This window comes from Haliotis rufescens, unplaced genomic scaffold (genome assembly GCF_023055435.1).
Source record: "Haliotis rufescens isolate VD_foot unplaced genomic scaffold, xgHalRufe1.0.p SCAF_8, whole genome shotgun sequence".
In the NCBI taxonomy this organism is placed as follows: Eukaryota; Metazoa; Mollusca; class Gastropoda; order Lepetellida; family Haliotidae; genus Haliotis; species Haliotis rufescens.
The window spans coordinates 42227341-42252727 of record NW_025964372.1 but is presented as its reverse complement, the minus strand read 5'-3'; the positions used below and the strand labels follow the sequence as shown (position 1 = coordinate 42252727).

Below are 25387 nucleotides of genomic sequence, written 5' to 3'. Positions count from 1 at the left end.
GAGGCGACTAACGGTATCGGGTGGTCAAACTCGCTGACTTGGTTGGTGCATGTCAAAAACCCAATTGAGTGGATCGATGCTCTTGATGTCAATCACTGGTTTGTCTGGTCCAGACTCGATTATTAACTGTCCGCCGTCATATAGCTGGAATTTTGCTGAGTATGGCGTTAAACAAAAAGCAAACAAACAAAAGAAGCAAATAATATATCAATGAAATGATAAGAGATTCTAAATATTGGCTAATGTGTATGCTGAGTACCCACTTACCTACAAAGCGTTATGATATGTTGTATTTATACAATAGTCAAGGAAAGAAGAATTGGGTTTCTTATATTAGAACAACGTTATTTTCTCTCGGATTCGGTCAAGTTTGGTTATCACAATCACTTGGTAATGTAAGGTATTTACTTCGATGTTATTGCAACGTTTGAAAGACAATTTTCAACAAATATGGCACAGAAGTTTGTGTAATAGCTTTAAGATGTCCTATTCTCATTTTAAATTTACTTGAACTGGGTCGATGTTTCTGCTGATGGACTTTCATCCTAAGCCCAGTAGCATTCTGTCTGTGCTGAGTCAACTGCAAAAGACATATTAGGGTCGATACATGAAATCTGTGGCGCAAAACGAATATATTTCTTAAATGTCATTCCACTATAGTCAGTAAATGCCCCATTGAGGATTGGTTGGTATGTTATTTTACACCGCACACAGCATTATACCAGCTATATGGTGGCTTTCTGTTGTAAATAATAGCGTCTGGACCAGACAATCCAGTGATTAATATCATGAGCATCGATCCACGCAATTGGGATCGATGACATGCGTCAACCAAGTCAGCGAGCCTTACCACCCGATCCCGTTAGTCGCCTTTTACGACAAGCATAGTCACCTTTTACGGCAAGCATGGGATGCTGAAGGCCTATTCTACCCCGGAATCTTCACGGGTCACCCTATTGAGGAACTGAATATCTGACGCATCGCTTCATTATATACTTTGTTACTTGCCGCCGTTGCACTGTAGAAATACTGCTGTGCGGTGTCAGGTAACAACACATATATTCTCATGTAAAATGTGTGAGTCTGGTGGGTGGCTGATTTTTCAGTGATCCACCCATTTATATTCACCACTTTGCATTTTAATCCGAATAGAATCTGTTTCGTTGGAAACTCGAGACCTGCTATTCTCTAGCTTTGATGTAATTTCCATGTAATTGTTCATGCGCTATTAAACACCTTCTTCTGGAATGTCATTGGTGACTAATATTTAAATATTTGTTTTTTGCATTTGGTGTTCAACAAGGTTCAACACGCCGTGTTAGCTATTTGAAAGATAGGAATTTGTTTGACAAAATGTAGTTTTATAGATTACAGTTTTTAGTCTGGTTTGTGTTCATGGCTGATATTTTGGTGACCAGCGTCAACAATTATTTTACTATATTGTGTATGAATATAGTGTATTTCCATTGTGTTCTGGCCACGAATAGCTGTAAAGTTGCTAATGCGGCGTTAAGCAACATTCACTCTATCAGAATAAAGAGTTATTCACATTACGTAAGTCTACCAAATGGATGGAATTATATATTTTGAATCCAGCCGGTATTCATTAACAGATTAAGTGTCCTACTTACATGGGGAAGTTTCAAGAACATTATGGCTTCCGGGGTTGTTAACCAACGTTAAGGAATGCGACATTCTGCAAACATTTTCTATTCAATTCAATTCAATTCGGTTTATTTCGTAAGTGTAGGCCATCGGCCCATAGTTACATTTGTATTACAATGGACATTGTATTACAGCTGTTATTGTTGTGACAATAATGTACTACGAAGTGTCATCGCTTGATAGATATAGATAGCTAGACGTTCAATTAATTTACAATCAGTTGTAGACATAATGATATTAAATTTTTGTATGGTCGGATATTCATAAAATGTTTGTAGTAAGTGATCCTAGCGTAGCTTGTTATAACCGGAACAAACTAACACAAAATGATACTCGTCCTCCACATAGCCAGCATTACAAACACAACATAGTTTTCTGTTACGTGGGATATCAGCATATCTCCCAGTTTCAACACACAGCTGATGCGAAAAACATCTAAACCGAGCTAGCGCCATGTTCTATCATTGACATGTTCTAAGAATAAGAGCTGTGCTGCTGAGACTAGGGTGCTAAAAAAATTAAACAAACGAATAATAGTCAAAGTGGTAAAAGTTCACTGTTTAAGTATTATCAACTGGAGAGGCAATCTAAACTGTTAGGCATAAATTGTCGAGTACAGTGATCACTGGCGAATCAACAATAAACGAATATACAAGCTCGTTAACTAAGCAACTGTATATCAGTCTTGCTTGACAACGGTATAAGGATCTGTACCGAAATGTCACCTTTACAGTAATAAAGACTAACGGGATCGGGTGGTCAGGCTCGCTGACTTGGTTGATACATGTCATCGATCCCAAATGCGTGGATCGATGCTCATGATGTCAATCACTGAATTGTCTGGTCCAGACTCGATTATTTTACAGACCGCCGTCATATAATTGGAATATTGCTGAGAGTGGCGTTAAACAACAGACCAAACCAAACCAAACCAAAGTAATACATTGAGATAAGAAAACTCATCCTTTTCGTGAGAAGCTAAGGTGAGAACTGTGGAGAACCAACAAATATAAGTTGTTTTCATGATCAAATGGTTCATCAGCGAAATCAATTCCGGTAGAAAATAAAACAGTGTTTAAGCCAATTGTATTTGAGTAGATCAATTATTAACATTAACTACAAAGAACCTTTTTTACTTGATGTGAATTATATAGAGGACTCTTTGGATTGGTCCATCACCACAACAGTTAAATGTCACATGTTTTGACAAGCCATCTCTACTCCACTGTCTAACAACTGGGGAGTCTGACGAATGGGATAAAAGCTCTGGCAAACGGGGTGTCTGACAATTGGGATATGAGCTCTGACAAATGGGGTGTCTGACAATTGGGAGAGATCCAATTTAGCCGACTGTGACCAATAAACACCCGGGAGTTAATTAACTCCGAACTCTCTAATGAGTGAAAATCCTGGAAGGGGAGCAATGGGCACTAGGGGCTTTTCGCTAAAATATGTCATTTGAACACTAAGGACAGGAATACGTCTAAATAGAAACTTAGCCTTAAAGACTGAAGTCGATTGGACTAAAACAAGAAAATACTTAACTTCCAGATTATACAGGTAGTTGACCAACAGATATTTTTGATTTACAACAATAAAATAGGTACTTGATCTAAGCTAGGAAACCAGAAAAAGTTAGTTATTCACGGATTACTAGAAATCAGGGGTATAAAATATATTACTGAAGTCAATATATTCTAGCTTATATCAGACACATAAACCATGAAACATTTATCTGTTGCAGACAATGTTCAGTAATAAGCAATCGTCTGGATTTGTTGATGACTGGCAGTCGGGGAAGACTGTCACTGAGTGTAATCTGCGCATGCTCGACACAGAAGACTTCAGTGACGTCATCTTCCGGGTTGGGTCAGTGAAGCAGATGGTCCGAGCCCACCGCTACGTTCTTGTCAGTCGCAGCTGTGTCTTCCGTGCCATGTTCTGTGGTAACCTGGCAGAGGAGAAGGAGGTGACCATCCCTGACATAGAGCCGCACATATTTAGAGAGTTCTTAAGGTAATCCCCATGTTACCTAAGATCATAAAGTTAGTGAGTTTAATTGGACATTATTACTTCCTGGCAGCTTGGTACGGAAACCGGAAGTTATGCAGGTCTTAAACCTGCTTCCACTTTTGTGAAACCCGTGACAAACCTGGGACCATAGTCATGGCAATTCTAGGATTCGAACCAGTGATCACTGGTTTGTGGCATGCCTAGGGGACGCAACAGCGAATTGTTTCACCTTACATGACTGTGTCATATTTGTCCCATTAGATACTTTAAGGATAACATGAGGAACATAAAATATCAGTTCACTATTCAAAGCCATAAATGCGTAAACCAATGTGTTGTATGTGGTTTTGATGCAAATTCTAAGGAAACAGATTGACCAGGTTAAATATTTTATCATTTGCTGAGCAGTTCTATTGGTGTGATGGTCTAATAATTAACTATTTTATGTGTAGGTTTGTATACACAGAAAAGGCAGATGTCAGCGCTGGAACAGTTGTGGGATTAATGTACACATCCAGGAAATATTCTGTAGATGCATTGTACAACAAATGTGTAATATTTATGGAGACATGTCTGTCAGAGAACAATGTCTGTCTGATCCTTGAAGACAGCCATCGTTACGGGGAGTTTGACTTGGAAAAGAAAGCCCTGATGATCCTGACTGAAGGAGGGGAGAGAGTCATCAGATCTCCAGGATTTGCAGAGCTGTGCAGTACTTGTCTGGAGAAGTTCCTTAAGTCGGAGAATTTGAAATCAAAAGAAGAAGACATTTTTGAGGCGATAATGTCATGGACAAAACACAGATGTCTGCAAGAAGGTATGCCCGACACACCTGAGAACCTACGGAGACTTCTTGGTGATATGCGGTATGAGATCCGGTTTAACAGCATGCCTCTGGACTATCTCATGACAGTTGTAGGTCCTACGGAAGTGCTGACTGACATTGAGAAATGTCAAATGATAGACAAAAGGGTAAACTCTCATATCGACATCTCTCCTTTCAAGGATATACAGAGGAAAGAATGTAACCATTTTTGGGAGGAGCCTGTATCGTATAGGTATGTTTGCAGGTTTAGAGATTATGGGCTTACAGCTCTGCACAAGGGAACACATGCGATATCGTTTTCAGCAAATCAGGATCTTCACTTGAAAGGTTGTCAATTATATGGCGCAGAGCGTGATGAAACGTTTACCCTGAGTATAAAAGTGTTTGACAGCAGTCATTTGAAGATTGCTGAACCATTGCAGAAAATAAAGCGAGTCCTTGAAGGCCAGAATCAGCCAAACGAGGTTCTGTTCCCCACGTCTCTCTTACTGATCTCGGGTGCAACATATACTCTGTGTGTGGACATGGAGGGAACCGACACATACATTGGATGGGAGGGTAGCAAGAAAGTAATAGCTGATGGAATAGAGTTCACCTTCGAAAACTCCCCCATGGCAACGTCGGGAACAACAATTTACGCAGGACAGATACCTGGATTGATATTTAGCCACACGTCACATGCGTTAACGCTATGTTGCTGATTACTGTGCGGGAAATACTCTTTTGTACTTGCTTTACTTTGTCCACACTCATCACTGCTAAGAAGAAAAAGGCTTCGGAGGCTATATCGGTATTTTATGATCCTGTGATAATCGCAGCGTCTTCTTTGGAATATTAAGGACAACAGAAAGAGGAAATGTATGTAACAACCTGAACGAGCATCATCACTGAAAACAACACTGACGTGTATAGGACGTAATGAAATCATTGAAATACTCGATCTGTGATATCAGTATTCCCTGCACTCTCGCACTCACAGACACTCTCTCCTTCCGAAAGCATTCAACGTGAGCTATATGTTGAATGGAATAAGTACAACTGACAATAGCGCCCTTTCCTTACGTGTTTAACATGACCCGTATGTTACACCTCCCTAGGTACAATACTCAATAGCGCCTCTCTTCACTTATTCAACACGAACCTACGCTCTGTAGGTAAATTTACTCAATAGCGCCCCTCCTTAAGCATTCAACATAAACTGTATGTTGCTGTGCTATAGGTAAATGTACTCAATAGCGCCTCTCCTTAAGCATTCAACTTAAACTGTATGTTGCTGTGCTACAGGTAAATTTACTCAATAGCGCCCCTCATTAAGCATTCAACTTAAACTTATGTTGCTGTGCTATAGGTAAATGTACTCAATAGCGCCTCTCCTTTTAGCATTCAACTTAAACTGTATGTTGCTGTGCTATAGGTAAATTTACTCAGATACGCCCCTCCTTAAGCATTCAACTTAAACTTATGTTGCTGTGCTATAGGTAAATGTACTCAATAGCGCCTCTCCTTAGGCATTCAACTTAAACTGTATGTTGCTGTGCAATAGGTAAATTTACTCAATAGCGCCTCTCCTTAAGCATTTAACTTAAACTTATGTTGCTGTGCTATAGCAAAATTTACTCAATAGCGCCTCGCCTTAAGCATTTAACTTCAACTGTATGTTGCTGTGCTATAGGTTAATGTACTCAATAGCGCCTCGCCTTAAGCATTCAACTTAAACTGTATGTTGCTGTGCTATAGGTAAATGTACTCAATAGCGCCTCCCCTTAAGCATTCAACTTAAACTGTATGTTGCTGTGCTATAGGTAAATGTACTCAATAGCGTCTCGCCTTAAGCATTCAACTTAAACTTATGTTGCTGTGCTATAGGTAAATGTACTCAATAGCGCCCCTCCATAAGGCATTCAACTTGCACTTATGTTGCTGTGCTATAGGTAAATTTACTCAATAGCGCCCCTCCTTAAGCATTCAACTTAAACTGTATGTTGCTGTGCTATAGGTAAATTTACTCAATAGCGCCCCTCATTAAGCATTCAACTTAAACTTATGTTGCTGTGCTATAGGTAAATGTACTCAATAGCGCCTCTCCTTAGGCATTCAACTTAAACTGTATGTTGCTGTGCTACAGGTAAATTTACTCAGATACGCCCCTTCTTAAGCATTCAACTTAAACTGTATGTTGCTGTGCTATAGGTAAATGTACTCAATAGCGACTCTCCTTAAGCATTCAACTTAAACTGTATGTTGCTGTGCAATAGGTAAATTTACTCAATAGCGCCTCGCCTTAAGCATTCAACTTAAACTGTATGTTGCTATGCTATAGGTAAATTTACTCAATAGCGCCTCGCCTTAAGCATTCAACCTAAACTGTATGTTGCTGTGCTATAGGTAAATGTACTCAATAGCGCCTCGCCTTAAGCATTCAACTTAAACTTATGTTGCTGTGCTATAGGTAAATGTACTCAATAGCGCCCCTCCATAAGGCATTCAACTTGCACTTATGTTGCTGTGCTATAGGTAAATTTACTCAATAGCGCCCCTCCTTAAGCATTCAACTTAAACTGTATGTTGCTGTGCTATAGGTAAATTTACTCAATAGCGCCCCTCATTAAGCATTCAACTTAAACTTATGTTGCTGTGCTATAGGTAAATGTACTCAATAGCGCCTCTCCTTAGGCATTCAACTTAAACTGTATGTTGCTGTGCTACGGGTAAATTTACTCAGATACGCCCCTTCTTAAGCATTCAACTTAAACTGTATGTTGCTGTGCTATAGGTAAATGTACTCAATAGCGACTCTCCTTAAGCATTCAACTTAAACTGTATGTTGCTGTGCAATAGGTAAATTTACTCAATAGCGCCTCGCCTTAAGCATTCAACTTAAACTGTATGTTGCTATGCTATAGGTAAATTTACTCAATAGCGCCTCGCCTTAAGCATTCAACCTAAACTGTATGTTGCTGTGCTATAGGTAAATGTACTCAATAGCGCCTCGCCTTAAGCATTCAACTTAAACTTATGTTGCTGTGCTATAGGTAAATTTACTCAATAGCGCCTCGCCTTAAGCATTCAACCTAAACTGTATGTTGCTGTGCTATAGGTAAATGTACTCAATAGCGCCTCACCTTAAGCATTCAACTTAAACTTATGTTGCTGTGCTATAGGTAAATGTACTCAATAGCGCCCCTCCATAAGCATTCAACTTGCACTTATGTTGCTGTGCTATAGGTAAATCTACTCAATAGCGCCCCTCCTTAAGCATTCAACTTAAACTGTATGTTGCTGTGCTATAGGTAAATTTACTCAATAGCGCCCCTCATTAAGCATTTAACTTAAACTTATGTTGCTGTGCTATAGGTAAATGTACTCAATAGCGCCTCTCCTTAGGCATTCAACTTAAACTGTATGTTGCTGTGCTACAGGTAAATTTACTCAGATACGCCCCTTCTTAAGCATTCAACTTAAACTTATGTTGCTGTGCTATAGGTAAATGTACTCAATAGCGCCTCTCCTTAAGCATTCAACTTAAACTGTATGTTGCTGTGCAATAGGTAAATTTACTCAATAGCGCCTCGCCTTAAGCATTCAACTTAAACTGTATGTTGCTGTGCAATAGGTAAATTTACTCAATAGCGCCCCTCCTTAAGCATTTAACTTAAACTTATGTTGCTGTGCTATAGCAAAATTTACTCAATAGCGCCTCGCCTTAAGCATTCAACTTAAACTGTATGTTGCTGTGCTATAGGTAAATGTACTCAATAGCGCCTCGCCTTAAGCATTCAACTTAAACTGTATGTTGCTGTGCTATAGGTAAATGTACTCAATAGCGCCTCGCCTTAAGCATTCAACTTAAACTTAGGTTGCTGTGCTATAGGTAAATGTACTCAATAGCGCCCCTCCATAAGCATTCAACTTGCACTTATGTTGCTCTGCTATAGGTAAATTTACTCAATAGCGCCCCTCCTTAAGCATTCAACTTAAACTGTATGTTGCTGTGCTATAGATAAATTTACTCAATAGCGCCCCTCATTAAGCATTCAACTTAAACTTATGTTCCTGTGCTATAGGTAAATGTACTCAATAGCGCCTCTCCTTAAGCATTCAACTTAAACTGTATGTTGCTGTGCTACAGGTAAATTTACTCAGATACGCCCCTCCTTAAGGATTCAACTTAAACTTATGTCGCTGTGCTATAGGTAAATGTACTCAATAGCGCCTCGCCTTAAGCATTCAACTTAAACTGTATGTTGCTGTGCTATAGGTAAATTTACTCAATAGCGCCTCGCCTTAAGCATTCAACTTAAACTGTATGTTGCTGTGCTATAGGTAAATTTACTCAATAGCGCCTCGCCTTAAGCATTCAACTTAAACTGTATGTTGCTGTGCTATAGGTAAATTTACTCAATAGCGCCCCTCCTTAAGCATTCAACTTGAACTGTATGTTGCTGTGCTATAAGTAAATTTACTCAATAGCGCCCCTCCTTAAGCATTCAACTTAAACTGTATGTTGCTGTGCTATAGGTTAATGTACTCAATAGCGCATCGCCTTAAGCATTCAACTTGAACTGTATGTTGCTGTGCTATAGGTAAATTTACTCAATAGCGCCCCTCCTTAAGCATTCAACTTACACTTATGTTGCTGTGCTATAGGTAAATTTACTGAATAGCGCCTCTCCTTAAGCATTCAACTTAAACTGTATGTTGCCGTGCTATAAGTAAATTTACTCAATAGCTCCCATCCCTAAGCATTCAACTTAAACTTATGTTGCTGTGCTATAAGTATATTTACTGAATAGCGCCTCGCCTTAAGCATTCAACTTAACCTGTATGTTGCTGTGCTATAGGTAAATTTACTCAATAACGCCCCTCCTTAAGCATTTATATTAAACTTATGTTGCTGTGCTATAGGTAAATTTACTTAATAGCGCCTCGCCTTAAGCATTCAACTTAATCTGTATGTTGCTGTGCTGTAGGTAAATTTACTCAATAACGCCCCTCCTTAAGCATTTATATTAAACTTATGTTGCTGTGCTATAGGTAACTTTACTCAATAGCACCCCTCCTTAAGCATTCAACTTAATCTGTATGTTGCAGCTCTTTTGGTACCTTAGCCTTTCTCCTTAGCCAGCATTAATCGTATGCGGCAAAGTAAAATATGTTTTCTTTATTTGTTTGTTGTTAAATGCCACAATCAGCAATATTCCAGCTATATGACGGCGGTCTGTATATAATCGAGTCTGGACCAGACAATCCAGTGATTGACAGCCTGAGCATCGATCCACGCATTTGTGATACGATGACATGCATCAACCAAGTCAGCGAGTTTGACCACCCGATCCCGTTAATCGCCTCTTACGACAGGCATGGATTGCTGAAGACCAATTCTAACCCGGAATCTTCACGGGACACAATGTAATAGAGCAGGTCCTATGACTGAACAGTCACGGTTAAGAGCTCCCTCTTTTTGCATTTTGCAGATGGCTACATACTCATGTGCCCCTATCAGCCAACCAGAATCTAATTTACAACGAAATATAAGACGTCAACGCCAGCGCATAACTAGTCTCAATTATCCACCGAAACACACAAAAATGCTGACAAGCAATTTCAAAGGTTTAATGAGATTTAAGCGTATTCTGACCCAACGCAGCGTGAGATGAAACAGCTATTAAATGTGCACGCAATCTTCACCAATACAAGATAAGTGCGTCTTCACTCTTCAGCGAGATTACGTTTTACAAGAAACTTCAAGATAACTAGAATGATAACTGGATATTTCATTTGGTTATGAATGAGCCCGAAAACTATAGCTTCGGTATAACTAAATTCCTTTCACTACATATTCTAGATAAACTGTATCCCTTCGCACAGTGTATTTGCACATGTGACCAAAAGGCCCACAGCACATCATGCATGCAATGCCCTTCTACATCGTTGCAGCACAACCTTGACATTGTAGTTCCATAATATAAAGGACGGGTTTACAAACAAGTATTTCACAATAGATTCATATTGGCTTCTTAGCCCTCATGAGGAATATGCAGTACAATAACACTGAAAACTTTAATGGCACGTTCTCATTTTCGGTTTGGAATATATCGTACAACATAACTAAATTCAATTTACTACATATTCAAGATATACTCAGTCTCTATACTTAGACAATTATTGAAACTGACAATATATAAAATCAATATGCTGAGTTTGGCAAACGGAATTATAGAAACGTTGATACCTCGGTGTGGACCCATTATCTGCCAGTAATCGGCAGCTGACTCTTATAGGTTGAACAATAGCAGACGACGCGAACATCATACATGTAAGTTGCAAAATCAGATTTGTTTTCAATGATTATATGCATCGAGCTTTTACTTTTCAAAGCTTATGTATATTAAACGACGTTTTAGTTTACATAAAATAATCTTTGTTTTGTATATTGATAGAAGAACAATCAAACACAGTATGTTTGAATTTAATAGAGGTTAATAGAAATCTACGCATTTTGTCTGTAATTGTGAAGTGGGTGAAATTAAATTCACGCTGCTGAAAAACAGTGAGTGAGTATGGTTTTACGCCGCGTTTAGCAATATTCCAGCAATATCACGGCGGGGGACACCAGAAATGGGCTTCACATATAGTGAGTGAGTGAGTGAGTGAATGAGTATGGTTTTACGCCGCTTTTAGCAATATTCCAGCAATTTCACAGCGGGGGACACCAGAAATGGGCTTCACACATTGTACTCATGTGGGCAATCGAACCCGGGTCTTCAACGTGACGAGCGAACGCTTAAACCACTAGGCTACACAAAAACCCTGCTGTAAAAAGTATTTCGATTATTTAATTGCGTGTCATCTCGATATGAATGGGTGTGGTTAGCAATACACCAGTTTTATATCAGTGCGGGAGACACCAGAAATGGGCTTCACACATTGTACCCATGTGGGGCTTTGAAACTGCAGCTGTGAGGAAAAGCCAAATTGATACAGATCACACACGAATCCCAACCATTATACTAGAATACAGCTGACAAATCCAAGGTCAGTGATGAGGAGGTTAATGGCTAATTTTGTGGGAATACGTTCAGCTTAAACACGCCGGAATAGTTGACAGGTTTATGACGATGTTGTTCCCCTTCTGACGAGCGACGCATTCTCCGCACGTTTGATTGCATCCACTTCAAATACACACATGGACGATGAGGGTAATATATACAGTCCATCATGAAGGTATGTAACAGCTGAGCGAGGCAACGGTTGGTTGGTTGTTTAACGCCGCACTCAGCAATATTCCAGCTATATGACGGCGATCGGGTGGTCAGGCTCGCAGACTTGGTTGATGCATGTCATCGATCCCAATTGCGTGGATCGATGCTCATGATATTAATAACTGGATTGTCTGGTCCAGACTCTATTATTTACAGACCGCCGACATATAACTGGAATGTTGCTGAGTGCGGCGTTAAACAACAAACCAACAACAACAACAACTACAATGTGTGAAGCCCATTTTCCGGTGTTTCCCGCCGTGATATTGCTGAAATATTGCTAAGAGCGGCGTAAAAGCATACGCATTCACTCACTCACTCAATCACTAGCTAGAAACGGCCTCTTATGGATTTTTAACAAAAGACGGATCTGTCAAAACTGGAAACATTAAACTTGTTTTTGATGGCACAGCTCGCTGTTCTTATGCATACAAAGCATGTCCTCAAGCGAAGAACGGCCTCCAAAGGACGGATCTGTCGAAACTGAACAAATAAACTCATAAACATAACATTTTCTATGTGGCACAGCTCGCTGTTACTATGCACCAAAAGGATATCCAACAAACAAACAAACAAACAAATGACAATATGGCAGGTAGGGTTATTAGGCAGTATGTTTTCTGACTAGCTACTCCACAATCTATTCATATATATGCAGCCACGTCTTCTTCTTCCTCTTCTTCTTATTTATAGATTATGTAAAGGACAAAATTATCGCTAATCGCATTAAATGTTATTCATTATTATAGCGGGCGGTCGGGTAGCCTGGTGGTTAAAGCGTTTGCTCGTCACGCTGAAGACCCGGGTTCGATTCCCGACATGGGTACAATGTGTGAAGCCCATTTCTGGTGTCCCCCGCCGTGATATTGCTGGAATATTGCTAAAAGCGGCGTAAAATCAAACTCACTCACTCACTCACTCATTATTATAGCATTATTATAATCGTTCTCTCAATCACTGCTTTGCCTGTCCCAGACAATGGCCATTGAAGGCTACAGATGAATTAGTAAAAGATTAATGCACTGATATGTACCATCCTGCCATAGTTGATATTTGATTGTTTGTTTCACGTTTAACGCTGCACTCAGCAATACTACAGCTTCGTGACGGCGGTCTGTAAATAATCGAGTCTAGACCAAACAAACCAGTGATTGATACAATGCCGTCGGAGTACGATGGTTAAAGCGTTCGCTCGTCACGAAGAAGACCGGGGTTCGATTCCCGACATGGGTACAATGTGTGAAGCCCATTTCTGGTGTCCCCCGCCGTGATATTGCTGGAATATTGCTAAAAGCGGCGTTAAACCAAACTCACTCACTCACTCCTATCCATTGGGGGTCCGGTCATTTAAGATTTTGTAGGGGGGGGGGGGGGGGGGGATTTCACGTTTTAGGGAGATAGCCTGGGATCTGGTCCCGAAAAGGCTTGAAACAAATGATCTGATAGAAATAAATCACTGAAGTAATCTCTGTTGCACATAAAATTTATTTATATTTTACAAATATCAGTGAGACTTCAACATTTATTCTCTTGATGCACTTCACGTCCGTGTCTACAACTTTAATGCAGGGCGCTAAGCTTTGCTTTGTGAAAAAGTCCAGCTAGTGTTATGGGAGAGTAAGCAGGACATACATATACTTCAACGAGCATTGTTAAAGGCGCCGTGAATGCCAACGTTTGAAATAAGGCTTGCTAGACCTACCACAATAATGGGAGCGGAGGACATATCAAATAGCTGCATTTGATTAAAATTTTGACAGGCCCTAAGATCGGCATTCCCTCCATCCCCCAGAACATCGAAAGAATTTCACCTTATGCATAGGCGGACGCATCCATCCTCGGAAAACCAAATGTAGTATGATGTAGATATCCCCCCCCCCCCCCCCCCCCCCCCCACACACACACACACACACAGAGACACACTCAACTCATATCCTGGGACATTTTTACTTGATTTAATGTAGTTTCACGAGGTACATAAACTTGTTATGAAATGGATAAAATGTGTTTTGTATCCAATTTTTTACAGACTATTATTTTGAATCAATAATCAGCAAAATTAAAACATGTTAACCTGTCTTAAAAAAGTGAGGAAAGTGCGTATGAATACAACATGCACAAAATGTAAACTGTGAAACCCATCACCGCATCGGACGTGTCATAGCATCCCTGCAGGCTAAATGAGAGAGAAACGAATTTTGAGGGCAACATAATCGACATTACTTTTAGTACCTGTTTTGTGACTTGCATAACTGACCCGTGACGAGATCGCCCGTTGAGGAACAAAGCATCTTCTGTTTAACATGTTTTTTAATAACATCAGGTGCGGACGGGACTACTATTTGCACCCACTGGTTATTCGAATGGGGGACCTGAGTCGATAGCGCTGTGGAACTGTACTCTGCAACGTCTAATCACCTCCTAACGCCGCGATTCGCTGTGCAGAGTTGCGTCCCTTGGGCACGCCAGAAACCAATGATTGTGGGTTCGAATCCCGGTTTGCCCCCGATTATATTTCTAGGTTTGTCAGCACCATACCCGTGCTCGTGGGTTTCACCGAATGGTAAACGTCTGAGACCTGCATCACTTCGGGCTTTCCTCCCACACTAAGCTGACACGACGTGATATAACTAGAATACTGTTAAAAGTGGCGTTAAACCCAACTCACTCACACACTCACTAATGACTCCCTGAAGGATAATGCACTCTCGATAGACACTAGTATTTTTCTCAAACCTCCAGTGATGGATATACAAATTTTGAATGCATCTCAAAACTAGCCATAGCCAAGCAGGGTGACATGTTGCCACATGATGACATGGGTCAGTCAAACATCTCTCTGTTTGTTTGTTTGTTTGTTTGTTGTTGTTTAACGCCTCACCCAGCAATATTCCCGCTATATGGCGGCGGTCGATAAATAATCAAGTCTGGACCAGACAATCCAGTGATTGACATAATGAGCATCGATCCGCGCAATTGGGATACGATGACATGTATCAACCAAGTCAGCTAGCCTGACCACCCGAACCCGTTTGTCGCTTCTAACGACAAACATGGGTTGCTGAAGACTTATTCTAACCCGGATCTTCACGGGTCCGAAAATCTATGTGGCCCCCCTACATTGACCGAGTTTGACGCAAGGTTTTTGCGTTGAACACAGGTGTTTCTAACTTGTGATGTTTGTGCATACTTATATTAATGTGGACGTGTTTTAAGAATCAGCATACTATTGAATCTTTCTTTCAACTTCATTTTACAAATATTGAAATTTTTCAAGTGAAACGATGAGCGTTATCATTATTTATCTAGTAACTGTTTCAATTTGTATACATCGATTTTTGTTTGGCCAATTGTATTCCAGTTGATCAGCAAGCAGGCTGTTTCACGTGAATTTCTATTTACATCTATCTGGACCAAGAACATTAAATATGATATGGAATATGTGTGTACTTTATAATACATATTTTAGTTTATGCTAAATCAAATAAGTCAATCAGCCAATCAAATTCTATGCAAGTATTATTAAACACGCTTTCAAATGTCATCTGAGAAAAAAAATTGTGAAATGCTGGACTTCCTCATTGATATATATGGTTTTACGCCCTATTTAACAATATTCCAGGAATATCACGGCGGGGGACACCAGAAATGGGCTTCACACATTGTACCCATGTCGGGTATCGAACCCGGGTCTTCGGCGTGACGTACGAACGCTTTAACCACTAGGCAACAGAGTTTGTTTCAGTTATTTATTTCTCTCAGATAATTTGTTTCAAGCATTTTCGGGACCAGATCCCAGGCTGTCTCCCTAAAACGTGAAATACAACCCCCCACCCCCACTACAAAATATTAAATGATCGGACCCTCAATGGATAGGAGTGAGTGAGTGAGTTTAGTTAAACGCCTCTTTTAGCAATATTCCAACAATATCACGGCGGGGGACACCAGGAATAGGCTTCACACATTATACCCATGTCGGGAATCGAACCCGTGTCTTCTTCGTGACGAGCGAATGCTTTAACCACTAGGCTACACAAAAAACCCTGCTGTAAAAAGTATTTCGATTATTTAATGGCGTGTCATCTCGATATGAATGAGTGTGGTTAGCAATACTCCAGTTTTATATCAGTGCGGGAGACACCAGAAATGGGCTTCACACATTGTGCATAAGATCTATCTAAAATAGGGGCCAAGATATTTAGGCACAAGAAGTAAGCATCCTCATGGGCTTCGTATTTGCGGATGTTTCCTATTTGCAGTATATCAATCGGAACTTCCGATTGGCAAAGTCAAAACGATGGTGTTAATCCTGCTGGGGCACCAAGCAGGTAGCAGAAGTAGCACTCGGAAACCGGAGGTGCATATAACGTCTTTGTAAAATTATCTGAAGGCATGTTACTTCCGGTTTCAGAGTTATTCGGCATTGGCTGTGTGAGTTCTAAAACAGGACGGGATAACATTACACAAGAATTGCTTATAACTTTATTGTTAACTTTGTTGTTAAGGTATCTTGAAACATAGGCTTTTCTGTTTCAAAGTTGTATAGCATTGCGATGACAACTGTCACCAGATTTGGTAAAGTCTGAATGGTTCATAATACGTTTCAGATGGTAAGGGTTTTGGGACATTCGGGAAACCATGGTGACGGTGCGGCTTCTGTTATCCATGTAATTCAAATACCTTTCGGGTGGTGGGGTAGCCTAGTGGTTAAAGCGCTCGCTCGTCCCGTCGAAGACCCGGGTTCGATTCCCGACATGGATGTGAAGCCCATTTCAGCTGTCCCCTGCCGTGATATTGCTGGAATATTCACTCACTCAATCATCCAAACACCTTTCTAGTTTGTTTTGTCAATAACAAACTAAATAAACCTTAATTCATTTTGTCAATAACTAACTCTTAGTAAACACCATTTTTGGTCAATAATTCTTCGCAACAAAACTCCTAAATATTTTGTCATTATTACGACGCAAGTCATTTCTAATTTGTTTTGTTAATAAATCATCTTCAATTAAACCCTCTTTATTATTTCAATGACTTACTGCAAATAAATCATTACATAAAAAAAAAACAATGTAAAACATTCCTCCAATTTTTGTACGGCCAATATAATCTTGTTAATTCTCTGATTGTGCTTTGTGGTTAAATATGGCACACCTTGGAATGGTTTCAGTATTATTTCAAGACTTCCACACACAACAGTTATCTATTATTTAACCTAGTTCTCTATCTGTAACTATAAAAAAAATGCACCAGGTGTCAGAATGGCATGGAATAACAGGATGTTTTCAGGTAAATGTGATTTTTTTTTTCAAACGTAATCAGATAGACACATTGTGACTTATTTCATCCTGGTAACAAAATTCCACAATTAGTGATGGTTGAACGACAACATTCACGAACAAGCACTAATCATGACCTCTGCGACTGTTAGACATATATTACAATGTTATCTGTGCCATATTGCAAATCTCAGTGGACGGACGGTGTGATAAAAACCTAAAAGCATAGACAAGCAACCTTACAATGCTAGCTTCGCCTCCTTCTATAAGGCCTCGCTATTTGTTGTGCAGAAATCACAGGTTCACCCTGATGGTACTTCATTGACCACACTACACCCGTTCTCGTGGGTTAATCAAAGTGCTAAAACAAGATCGGCATGCCTTCAAAGCGGTATTAAACCTATCAATCTCCCTGTTTTACACGTGTTCCACATCTACACAATTATAATTCCACTATTTTTAGGTACATTCCTTCTCCTTGTCCCGGCTTTGGTGTCAACAAGTCTGCAAGGTATGGACGCTGAGTCATATCTACACCATGTACATCCCGCCCAGATTATATACCTTTCAACCCCTGTTGGGATTCCGAGTTGGAATTGGTTCCCAGCAACGCATGATGGTCGTGAGAGGCCACTTAATGGATCGGATGGCCAGGCTCAGTTACGTGGAAGTCATTGTGCCCATCATACATGAGCATGTTTACAGGGTTCAATCTTCTGTTACAGTGTTCTGTCTTTTGTAGTAATTTTGAAGACTTATGTTGTAGTCTCATGTAACAGTGTTCAGATTTCTGTAACAGTGTTCAGACTCATATAATAGTGTTCAGACTTTAGTTACAGTGTTATGTCTTTTGTAACAATGTTCCGACTTTTGTTACAGTGTTCGAACTTCTGTTGGTGTATTCTGCTAGTGTGTTCTGTCGTTTCTTACAGAATAATTTGTTCTGTTACAGTGCCACAAATGCCGAGTCATGAGTGTTACCACTGTAGAGGGGCTCTGACATTGGACGAGTGTTCGAAAAAGGACTGCCATCCCCCTGGGGTACAATAACATTTGAGCATCTCTGATGAAGAATTTCTTTTCAAGTGGATATTTAAATTATGACTTGTAATACGAATGGTTTGCGAATGGTACTTAATAATAAGTATATGAACTTAATACTTGTGTGAACTGTCACGTCATTTGAAATTAAACTAATTTATATATGTGATGCTGATTACGTTATCTGAAATAATGTTCAAATGAAAGCCACGAGTATGAGGAATTAGTTTCCATGTTTGTCTCTATAGGCGTGCTATATGGAGGTATATCGCGTAGGTGACAGTGAGAGAATACATGCCGAGTGCCTCCCCAGCCTGGTGAGTGTACTCCATAATATTCACTGTAAGAAATTGTTACACAATTTATCGCTAGAAAATATAAACATAAACATCGAATGACGAATCTGAAAAAAGCATTAAATATTGCATGGGCTGTACTTCCATTCATAATCAGTACTAAGATTGTGATATATCAACGTCATATCATTATATCAATGAGAAAAGTGTTTTTGCCATGATTTTTTCATTCAGAGGTGTAGAAAAATAAACTAAGTGTGTTGCAGTGAATGTTGCAGGAACATAAGAATATATCCTGTTATTGCTTTCATCATGTCATATATTTTTGTTGTGATGAGTCTGAGTTCTTGTATTTAGAAATGCCTCTTGAAGAAAACGGGGACCCCATTTGTTATGTGGAAAGTACGTGGGTCAAGGACATGTCATGATTGTTGCTTTGGAAATCTCTGCAATTATCATCTTTGTAGATCCTGTGAGTAATGTTTATTTCTTAATTCTAATTCACTTAGTATGACACATAATTGTTTTTTATAGCTAAAATGGACAGAATTATCATTAAACCGCCCGCATTTTATCAGAAATCAGCAGGCAACTGTAGCTTGATAATGCCCTTATATTCCTTGACGACGGTCCATTATCACGCCCGTTGTTGGGTGACGTCGTAGGGTAGGGATAGGTGACGTCACGTTCAATAGTGACGTCACCTGGTTTGTTCTATGACGTTTCCATAATAGTAAAAGTGGGTCAGTGACATTCGTGTTGATGGCAGTAAATGTAAAACCGATATTGTTGTTTGTTTTAGCTGTAATAACGGTTACGCTATTTTTCAGGGCATTATCATTTGCAGAGGCCCTCGGTCTTTTCAATGGAAGACCTCGGACTTCTGCAAATAGTAATGCCCTTAAAAATAGCGTTACCCTTATATTAATGTGTAAAGTGCATCACTACGGCAGTTTGGTGATAATTTAATTATCATTTCAAAAGTATGTTTCACTTTTAGCACATGCGTGGTCAACGGTACCAACACCAAGGAAGACAACTTCGGCACGCCACATCATCGTAACCCATGCACCACACAAAACCTTAGTACCCCACATCCTACCCCAGATCCATGTACCACATTTACATGCAGCATCAAGTTCGACACACAAACCCCATGTACATGCAGCATCAAGTTCGACACACAAACCCCATGTACACGCAGCATCAAGTTCGACACGCAAATCCCATATACATGCAGCATCAAGTTCGACACACAAACCACATTTACATGCAGCATCAAGTTCGACACACAAACCCCATGTACACGCAGCATCAAGTTCGACACACAAATCCCATGTACATGCAGCATCAAGTTCGACACACAAACCCCATGTACATGCAGCATCAAGTTCGACACACAAACCCCATGTACACGCAGCATCAAGTTCGACACACAAACCCCATGTACATGCAGCATCAAGTTCGACACACAAACCTCATGTACATGCAGCATCAAGTTCGACACACAAACCCCATATACATGCAGCATCAAGTTCGATACCCCATACACATGCAGAAACAAGCTCGACACACAATTCACATATACATGCATCATTAGGTTCGACACACAAACCCCATGTTTATGCAGCAACAAGTTCGACACACAACGCCCATATACATGAAGTAACAATCTCGACATACAAACCACACACTAATGTATTATCAAGTTCGACACAGAAGCTTCGTAAATATACAGCAACAAGTTCGACACATGCATCCCATATGCATGCCGTAACAAGTTCGACATACAAACCTTATGCATCTCATGCTGTAACACATCAGACATACGAACCTACTACACCCTTATACAAAACATTTATAAGCACACATGCAACAGACCCATCTGAATCCCATACGGCCTCACTGTCACAACCAAGACCAGTTACAAGCTTTCATACAAGTAAGTTATTTTAAAATATTTTTATGTTGAGAATAAGGTTGACAAATTGAAAATGGGTTGTATTAAAATGTTTGTTTCGGAACAATGTATTCCCAGAATTCACTTAACACAAAATTTAGAAGAAAAAAATCAACAAGATATTATCTGTTTACGATATATTTATCTTTGACCAAAACGGATGATAGTGTGCTTGATGTGCAGATATCCAGCAAAAAAAATATAACTGGAAGGTACTGTTTTCTAAATTGTTCTTTCGGGATTGGTCTATCAGAAGTAATTTTAATATTGTACCTCACATACTACATAATATAAGGAAGTGAAACATTTCCTTTCAAGAAACATGTGCTGTGTGCAATGGGACGTTATGTGGAGTTTTTCCTGATAAGGAGGAGTCTAACGTCATATGTCCAGGACATTCTCCTTTTTGCATGAACACTGTGGACAACGCAGTGTCGGGTACAAGGCGTATAACCAAAAGGTACTGTCATATGATGTTCAACAATAATGAAATGGTTCTGGGTGCGCGGGCCGCCCAGTCGTCTGAAGCGCCGCAATTCGCTGTGCAGAGTTGCGTCCCTTGAGCACGCCAGAAACCTATGATTGTGGGTTCAACTTCGGGTTAACCCCGATTATGTCTCTAGGTTTGTCAGCACCATACCCGTGCACGTGGGTTTCACCAAAGTGGTAAACGACCTGCATCACTTCGGGCTTGCCTCCAACGTAAAGCTGACACGCCATGATATGACTGGAATACTGTTAAAAGCGGCGTTAAGCCTAACTCACACACTCACTCACTCTTTAAGAATAATATTCAGAATTGTACTGCACATACTGTACACGTTCTGTTAGGATAAGCACCACTCGTTCTTTATCTTCAAATAAGAATCAGTCTAAGAATTTGGTCTTCAGCAACCGATGCTTGTAAGAGGCAACTAACGGAATCGGACAGTCAAGCGTTAAGCCTAATTCATAAACTCACTCACTCTATAAGAACAGAATTCAAAATTGTACTGCACATACTGTACACGTTCTGATTCGATAAGAACCATTGATGCTTTATTTTCAAAAAAGAATCATTCTAAGAATTTGGTCTTCAGCAACCGATGCATGTAAGAGGCACTTAACGGAATCGGGTGGTCATGCAACAGCCAGGAAACGCGTTAAACGACTTCAGTATCATTGTTATCATGATTATTTATCGGATAAAGTTATATGCGGTCTGTATATATGAGGACATCTTCCCGAGGCAAGTGAGTTAACTGACTATAAAAGTCCAGTTTCCACCCTTGCCGAACTAGGCTGGTATTATGGAGTTACATTTTGGCTGGACTAACGATTCTATGCATAGTCCAATCAAAATCGCGCACCGAAATGGAAATCCAGTTCGTAAACTGTCATGCAGATTTCGGTCGACTGCAGGATTTGCAAAGCATGTGCACCGCTAACTCGTTGTCAACAGATATTTTTTAAATCTTTTCTTGCTTTTAATCAAGGTGCTCACGTGATTTGATGCACTTCGCGATGTGAGCTTCGTTTTATCACAATATAGATCTTGATTATCAATCAGATCGTCTTGACTGGGCGCCACAGTTTTAGTTTGAAGCAAATGCAAGTGATACGAGAGGTTGAATCTGATTGGTCAATAGGAGAGGCATAGAAAGGACATAACTCGTAATAGCCACTGTTGGCGCTATGATCGAACCCAGGAATTCCAGCCTAGTTCGGCAAGGGTGTAAACTGGACTTTGAAAGTCAGTTAACTCCCTTGCCTCGGGAAGATGATATGATGAGGACGTGGATGTTCCTGCAGGTGTGCCTCGCAACACGCTTGCGAGATGAAGTGGTGGATCAGCTCCTCAGATGTTGCAGAGTGCATTAACTTCAGCCCTGGGCGGCGTTACGACTTCGCCTTCATCTGTAACTACTGCTGCACGACAGATCTGTGCAACAAGGACCTCTACCCAGCCAAACACACGCTCTATGTTGGCAAAGATTAGAACGGCGTGGGCTTATATGTTGTATGTAGAAGTATATGGTTCTTTGTTGGAATAAATGGAAGCATTTGTGAAACCAGTAACTGACTCATGTAACATTGATTGTATGTTTTGTTTAATGTCACAGGCATGTATTGTGAAAAGTATGGGCCAGACAATCCAATATTTGTATCTTAAACAAACTTAAATAATGCTGGAATGAGGGCGTACCCAAGGTAATGTCCATTAAATTAACCATCTGTGTTGCAAAACGACCACATTTCTTCTACGTATATGCATTACTCGTAACCCAACAGACGTAATTCAAAATAATTACCATATAGTTTTAGGATTTATTCCACGTTTTGTACGACCAAGTGATCGAGATGAAATCAAGCTGCTGGCTTAAGAAAAACTTAAAGACAATAAACAAGTGTGGATAACAGACGACGTTAGTGCCCAGACCTGTGCCAAACAGAAGAAATTAGCTCCATTTTTGGAATCAGCGAGAGATGAAGGGGAATAAGTATACACATATTTGTATTTTGCTAAACTTGTTATAGAAGATAAGCTTTTTTCGTATAACGAGAAATCAAACTATAACTGCTGTGACCAAGACCCGCCGACATTAACCAAGATTGGATGTCGGCCCCGACCTGAATACATCGAACAATGAAATCATCAACCCCAACACTACAAATATACACGCCAAAAACAAATATCAACGCTCACCTACGCCATTGACAGTTTTAGAGTGGAATGTGACCGGCTTATACTCTAAACTTGGGTTCACAGACTTTAAGCATTCTGTAACTAAGTATGATATGCTTTGTTTGATTGAAACAGGGGCTAAACCAACAAGGCGTTTAGCGAGTTTGACTGTTTTCAGAATATTCATAACAAGACTTTGAAACTTGGGCGATACAGCGGGGGAATTGCGTTATATGTGGACGAAACAGTTCACCCATGTTGACAAGTTTATACAGAATGGACTTATTGTCAGTTTGATACAAAAAAATACATTTTCTGGGGGAAATGACTATTGTTTGTGTTTGCAAATGTCACAACAGAATCAAACAGTATTAAAGATGTCATATAAAATTTAGAAGATAAGTTAAGTGAGTTAAAAGAAACATATACCCGTAGTGAAATAATGCTATCTGGAGAGTTAACGCCAGAACTAGAAAAGGATTGGACTTAAAAGAAAAAGACAATATTGATCATCTTCCTATCGATGAGAGGGTGGAGTCTACTATCGCCTACAGTGTACTTTGCCTACAGAAATTGTAGCATGGTGTGGTAGTTTGCCTACAATAATAATAATACATCCCTAACTGACAAATGCATTAGTCCACTCACTTTCTCGCTACAGGTTAAACATTTCAAACAAAGATACCGTAACAACATAACAAGATATAACAAGATAAAACTTGTAACTCACTGATCTTGTTATGTTGTCACAATGTATTTACCTGAGTATCTCTCATGGGAAGAGAGAAGCCAGGATATAATTAACAACAAAGTATAATATCAGTAACAACATTTCATTAAGTATGAAGGCTCAGCCACACAAGATGATACTGGTTAGTCCATACATGCAGCTACAGTGAGTAATAGGGATTAAGGACTGAAACTGGAGTTTAGCTATAAAATATGCAGGAAAAATCTAGGTTTCATCAGATGCCATGGCAAATCCACAGCGTGTAGAGTATGTCTTGTCCGAGAGAGGTGTAGGCAGGTGCTCCTTGATGGGTACAGATACAGATTGAACAATCGCCGTCAGACCTGTGTACACTGGAAGTGTGTCGATACCGGGTGCCTTGGCAAATGTACAACTGTTGGTGATCCGAAAACAGTACGCCCCACAACCATCCTCCCGAAGATGAGGCCAACACCAGATTCCGAGGACGAGTCCAGAAGAGACAACGCCTGTTCAGGCCATCTACAATGAGGAGATGCAAACCCCGAACAGAGAGGAGTGAGTGAGTATGGTTTTACGCCGCTTTTAGCAATATTCCAGCAATATCACGGCGGGGGACACCAGAAATGGGCTTCACACATTGTACCCATGTCGGGGATCGAACCTGGGTCTTCGGCGTGACGAGCGAACGCTTTAACCACTAGGCTACCCGACCGCCCCCGAATAGAGAGGAAGCTGCTACCTTTCAGTCCTACAGCACGTTGAAGAGTGGATTGTACCGTCGACTAAGAAAGACAACACCTGCCCTACCAAGGTCCTTGACTCAGGTTGACCTGCCCGACACACGGAGGACAACAACAGATGGACAAGATGACAGAATCCTCTGCTTTGCTTGACATCACTGTATATGGATGTTACGTTCTACTCGTGTCCAGCCCTCTGGAATCAGCTGAATGTAATCCATGGACTCAATGGCACCAAGATGCCCCAGTTAGTCTTCTGTCTTCTGCCTAACCGTCCACGTGACATCTATGTCCGCCTCTTTGACAGACTGAAGGTAGTTGTCCAAGAAGTCACCAACCACCCCCTTGCAGACAGACTTTGAAGCAGCAGCTATCCGAGCAGTGGATGATTCATTCCCGAACTCAGACACCCGCGGGTGTTTCATTCACTATACCCAGTCCATTTGGAAGAAGGTGAGGTGAGGGGAAATTGGGTTTAACGTCGCGTCCAAGATTATTGCACTTATATAGCGACGTGCATGTACGTGTGTGTGTTTGTACTAGTCCGGACTGATGCCGATTTATAGTGCTAGCTCACTGAGATACCATGCCGCAGTTTAACATGAATACCCCAATCAGACACAGTATACTGACTCCGAGCCGACCAGTCCTTGTTTTAGCCCCTTAATGCCGAGCGCCAGACAGGGTAACAACAAGTACCATCTTTTAACGTCTTTTGGTATGACGCGGCCGGGGATCGAACCCCGGACCTTCCGCTCTCCGGGCGGACGCTCTACCACTAGACCACGGAGGCGGTCCCATTTGAAAGAAGGTACACATATATTATTATATAATATTATTACACAGTACATATTTTATATATTTTATTATGAACATGAATATTGATTTGAATATGTTATGAATATTAATTGTAAATATGTTATTATTT

At 40.3% G+C, this 25387-nt stretch overlaps 2 protein-coding genes across 3 annotated transcripts; both read left to right on the top strand.

Annotated features, from left to right (window-relative positions):
- Nucleotides 1–3412: 3412 nt before the first annotated feature.
- On the top strand, nt 3413–7170 carry LOC125376824 (BTB/POZ domain-containing protein 6-like). Its single transcript, XM_048388885.1, has 2 exons — nt 3413–3681; nt 4131–7170. Exons 1-2 carry the CDS (start codon nt 3413–3415, stop codon nt 5203–5205), a joined length of 1344 nt encoding a protein of 447 aa, XP_048244842.1. The 3' UTR covers nt 5206–7170.
- Nucleotides 7171–17010: 9840 nt separating this feature from the next.
- On the top strand, nt 17011–22397 carry LOC124114970 (mucin-6-like). 2 transcript variants are annotated; one of them, XM_048389962.1, is made up of 8 exons: nt 17011–17055; nt 17509–17556; nt 17998–18086; nt 18335–18403; nt 18740–18854; nt 19383–20324; nt 20661–20802; nt 22134–22397. In XM_048389962.1, the coding sequence occupies exons 1-8, from the start codon at nt 17028–17030 to the stop codon at nt 22318–22320; spliced, it is 1620 nt and encodes a 539-aa protein (XP_048245919.1). In that variant the 5' UTR covers nt 17011–17027; the 3' UTR covers nt 22321–22397. The 2 variants fall into 2 exon arrangements, with proteins under 2 accessions (XP_048245919.1, XP_048245920.1); XM_048389963.1 differs by lacking the exons at nt 19383–20324; nt 20661–20802; nt 22134–22397 and having other exon boundaries at nt 18740–19136.
- Nucleotides 22398–25387: the final 2990 nt, after the last annotated feature.

Excerpts from the sequence above, each read along its gene's own strand:
- LOC125376824 (XM_048388885.1), top strand. The coding sequence starts at position 3,413 with ATGTTCAGTAATAAGCAATCGTCTGGATTTGTTGATGACTGGCAGTCG. Across the intron at positions 3,682-4,130 it reads ATATTTAGAGAGTTCTTAAG|GTTTGTATACACAGAAAAGG; the intron begins GTAATCCCCATG and ends TTTTATGTGTAG.
- LOC124114970 (XM_048389962.1), top strand. The coding sequence starts at position 17,028 with ATGGCATGGAATAACAGGATGTTTTCAG. Across the intron at positions 18,087-18,334 it reads AGGACTGCCATCCCCCTGGG|GCGTGCTATATGGAGGTATA; the intron begins GTACAATAACAT and ends TTGTCTCTATAG. Across the intron at positions 20,803-22,133 it reads ACAAGGCGTATAACCAAAAG|GTGTGCCTCGCAACACGCTT; the intron begins GTACTGTCATAT and ends ATGTTCCTGCAG.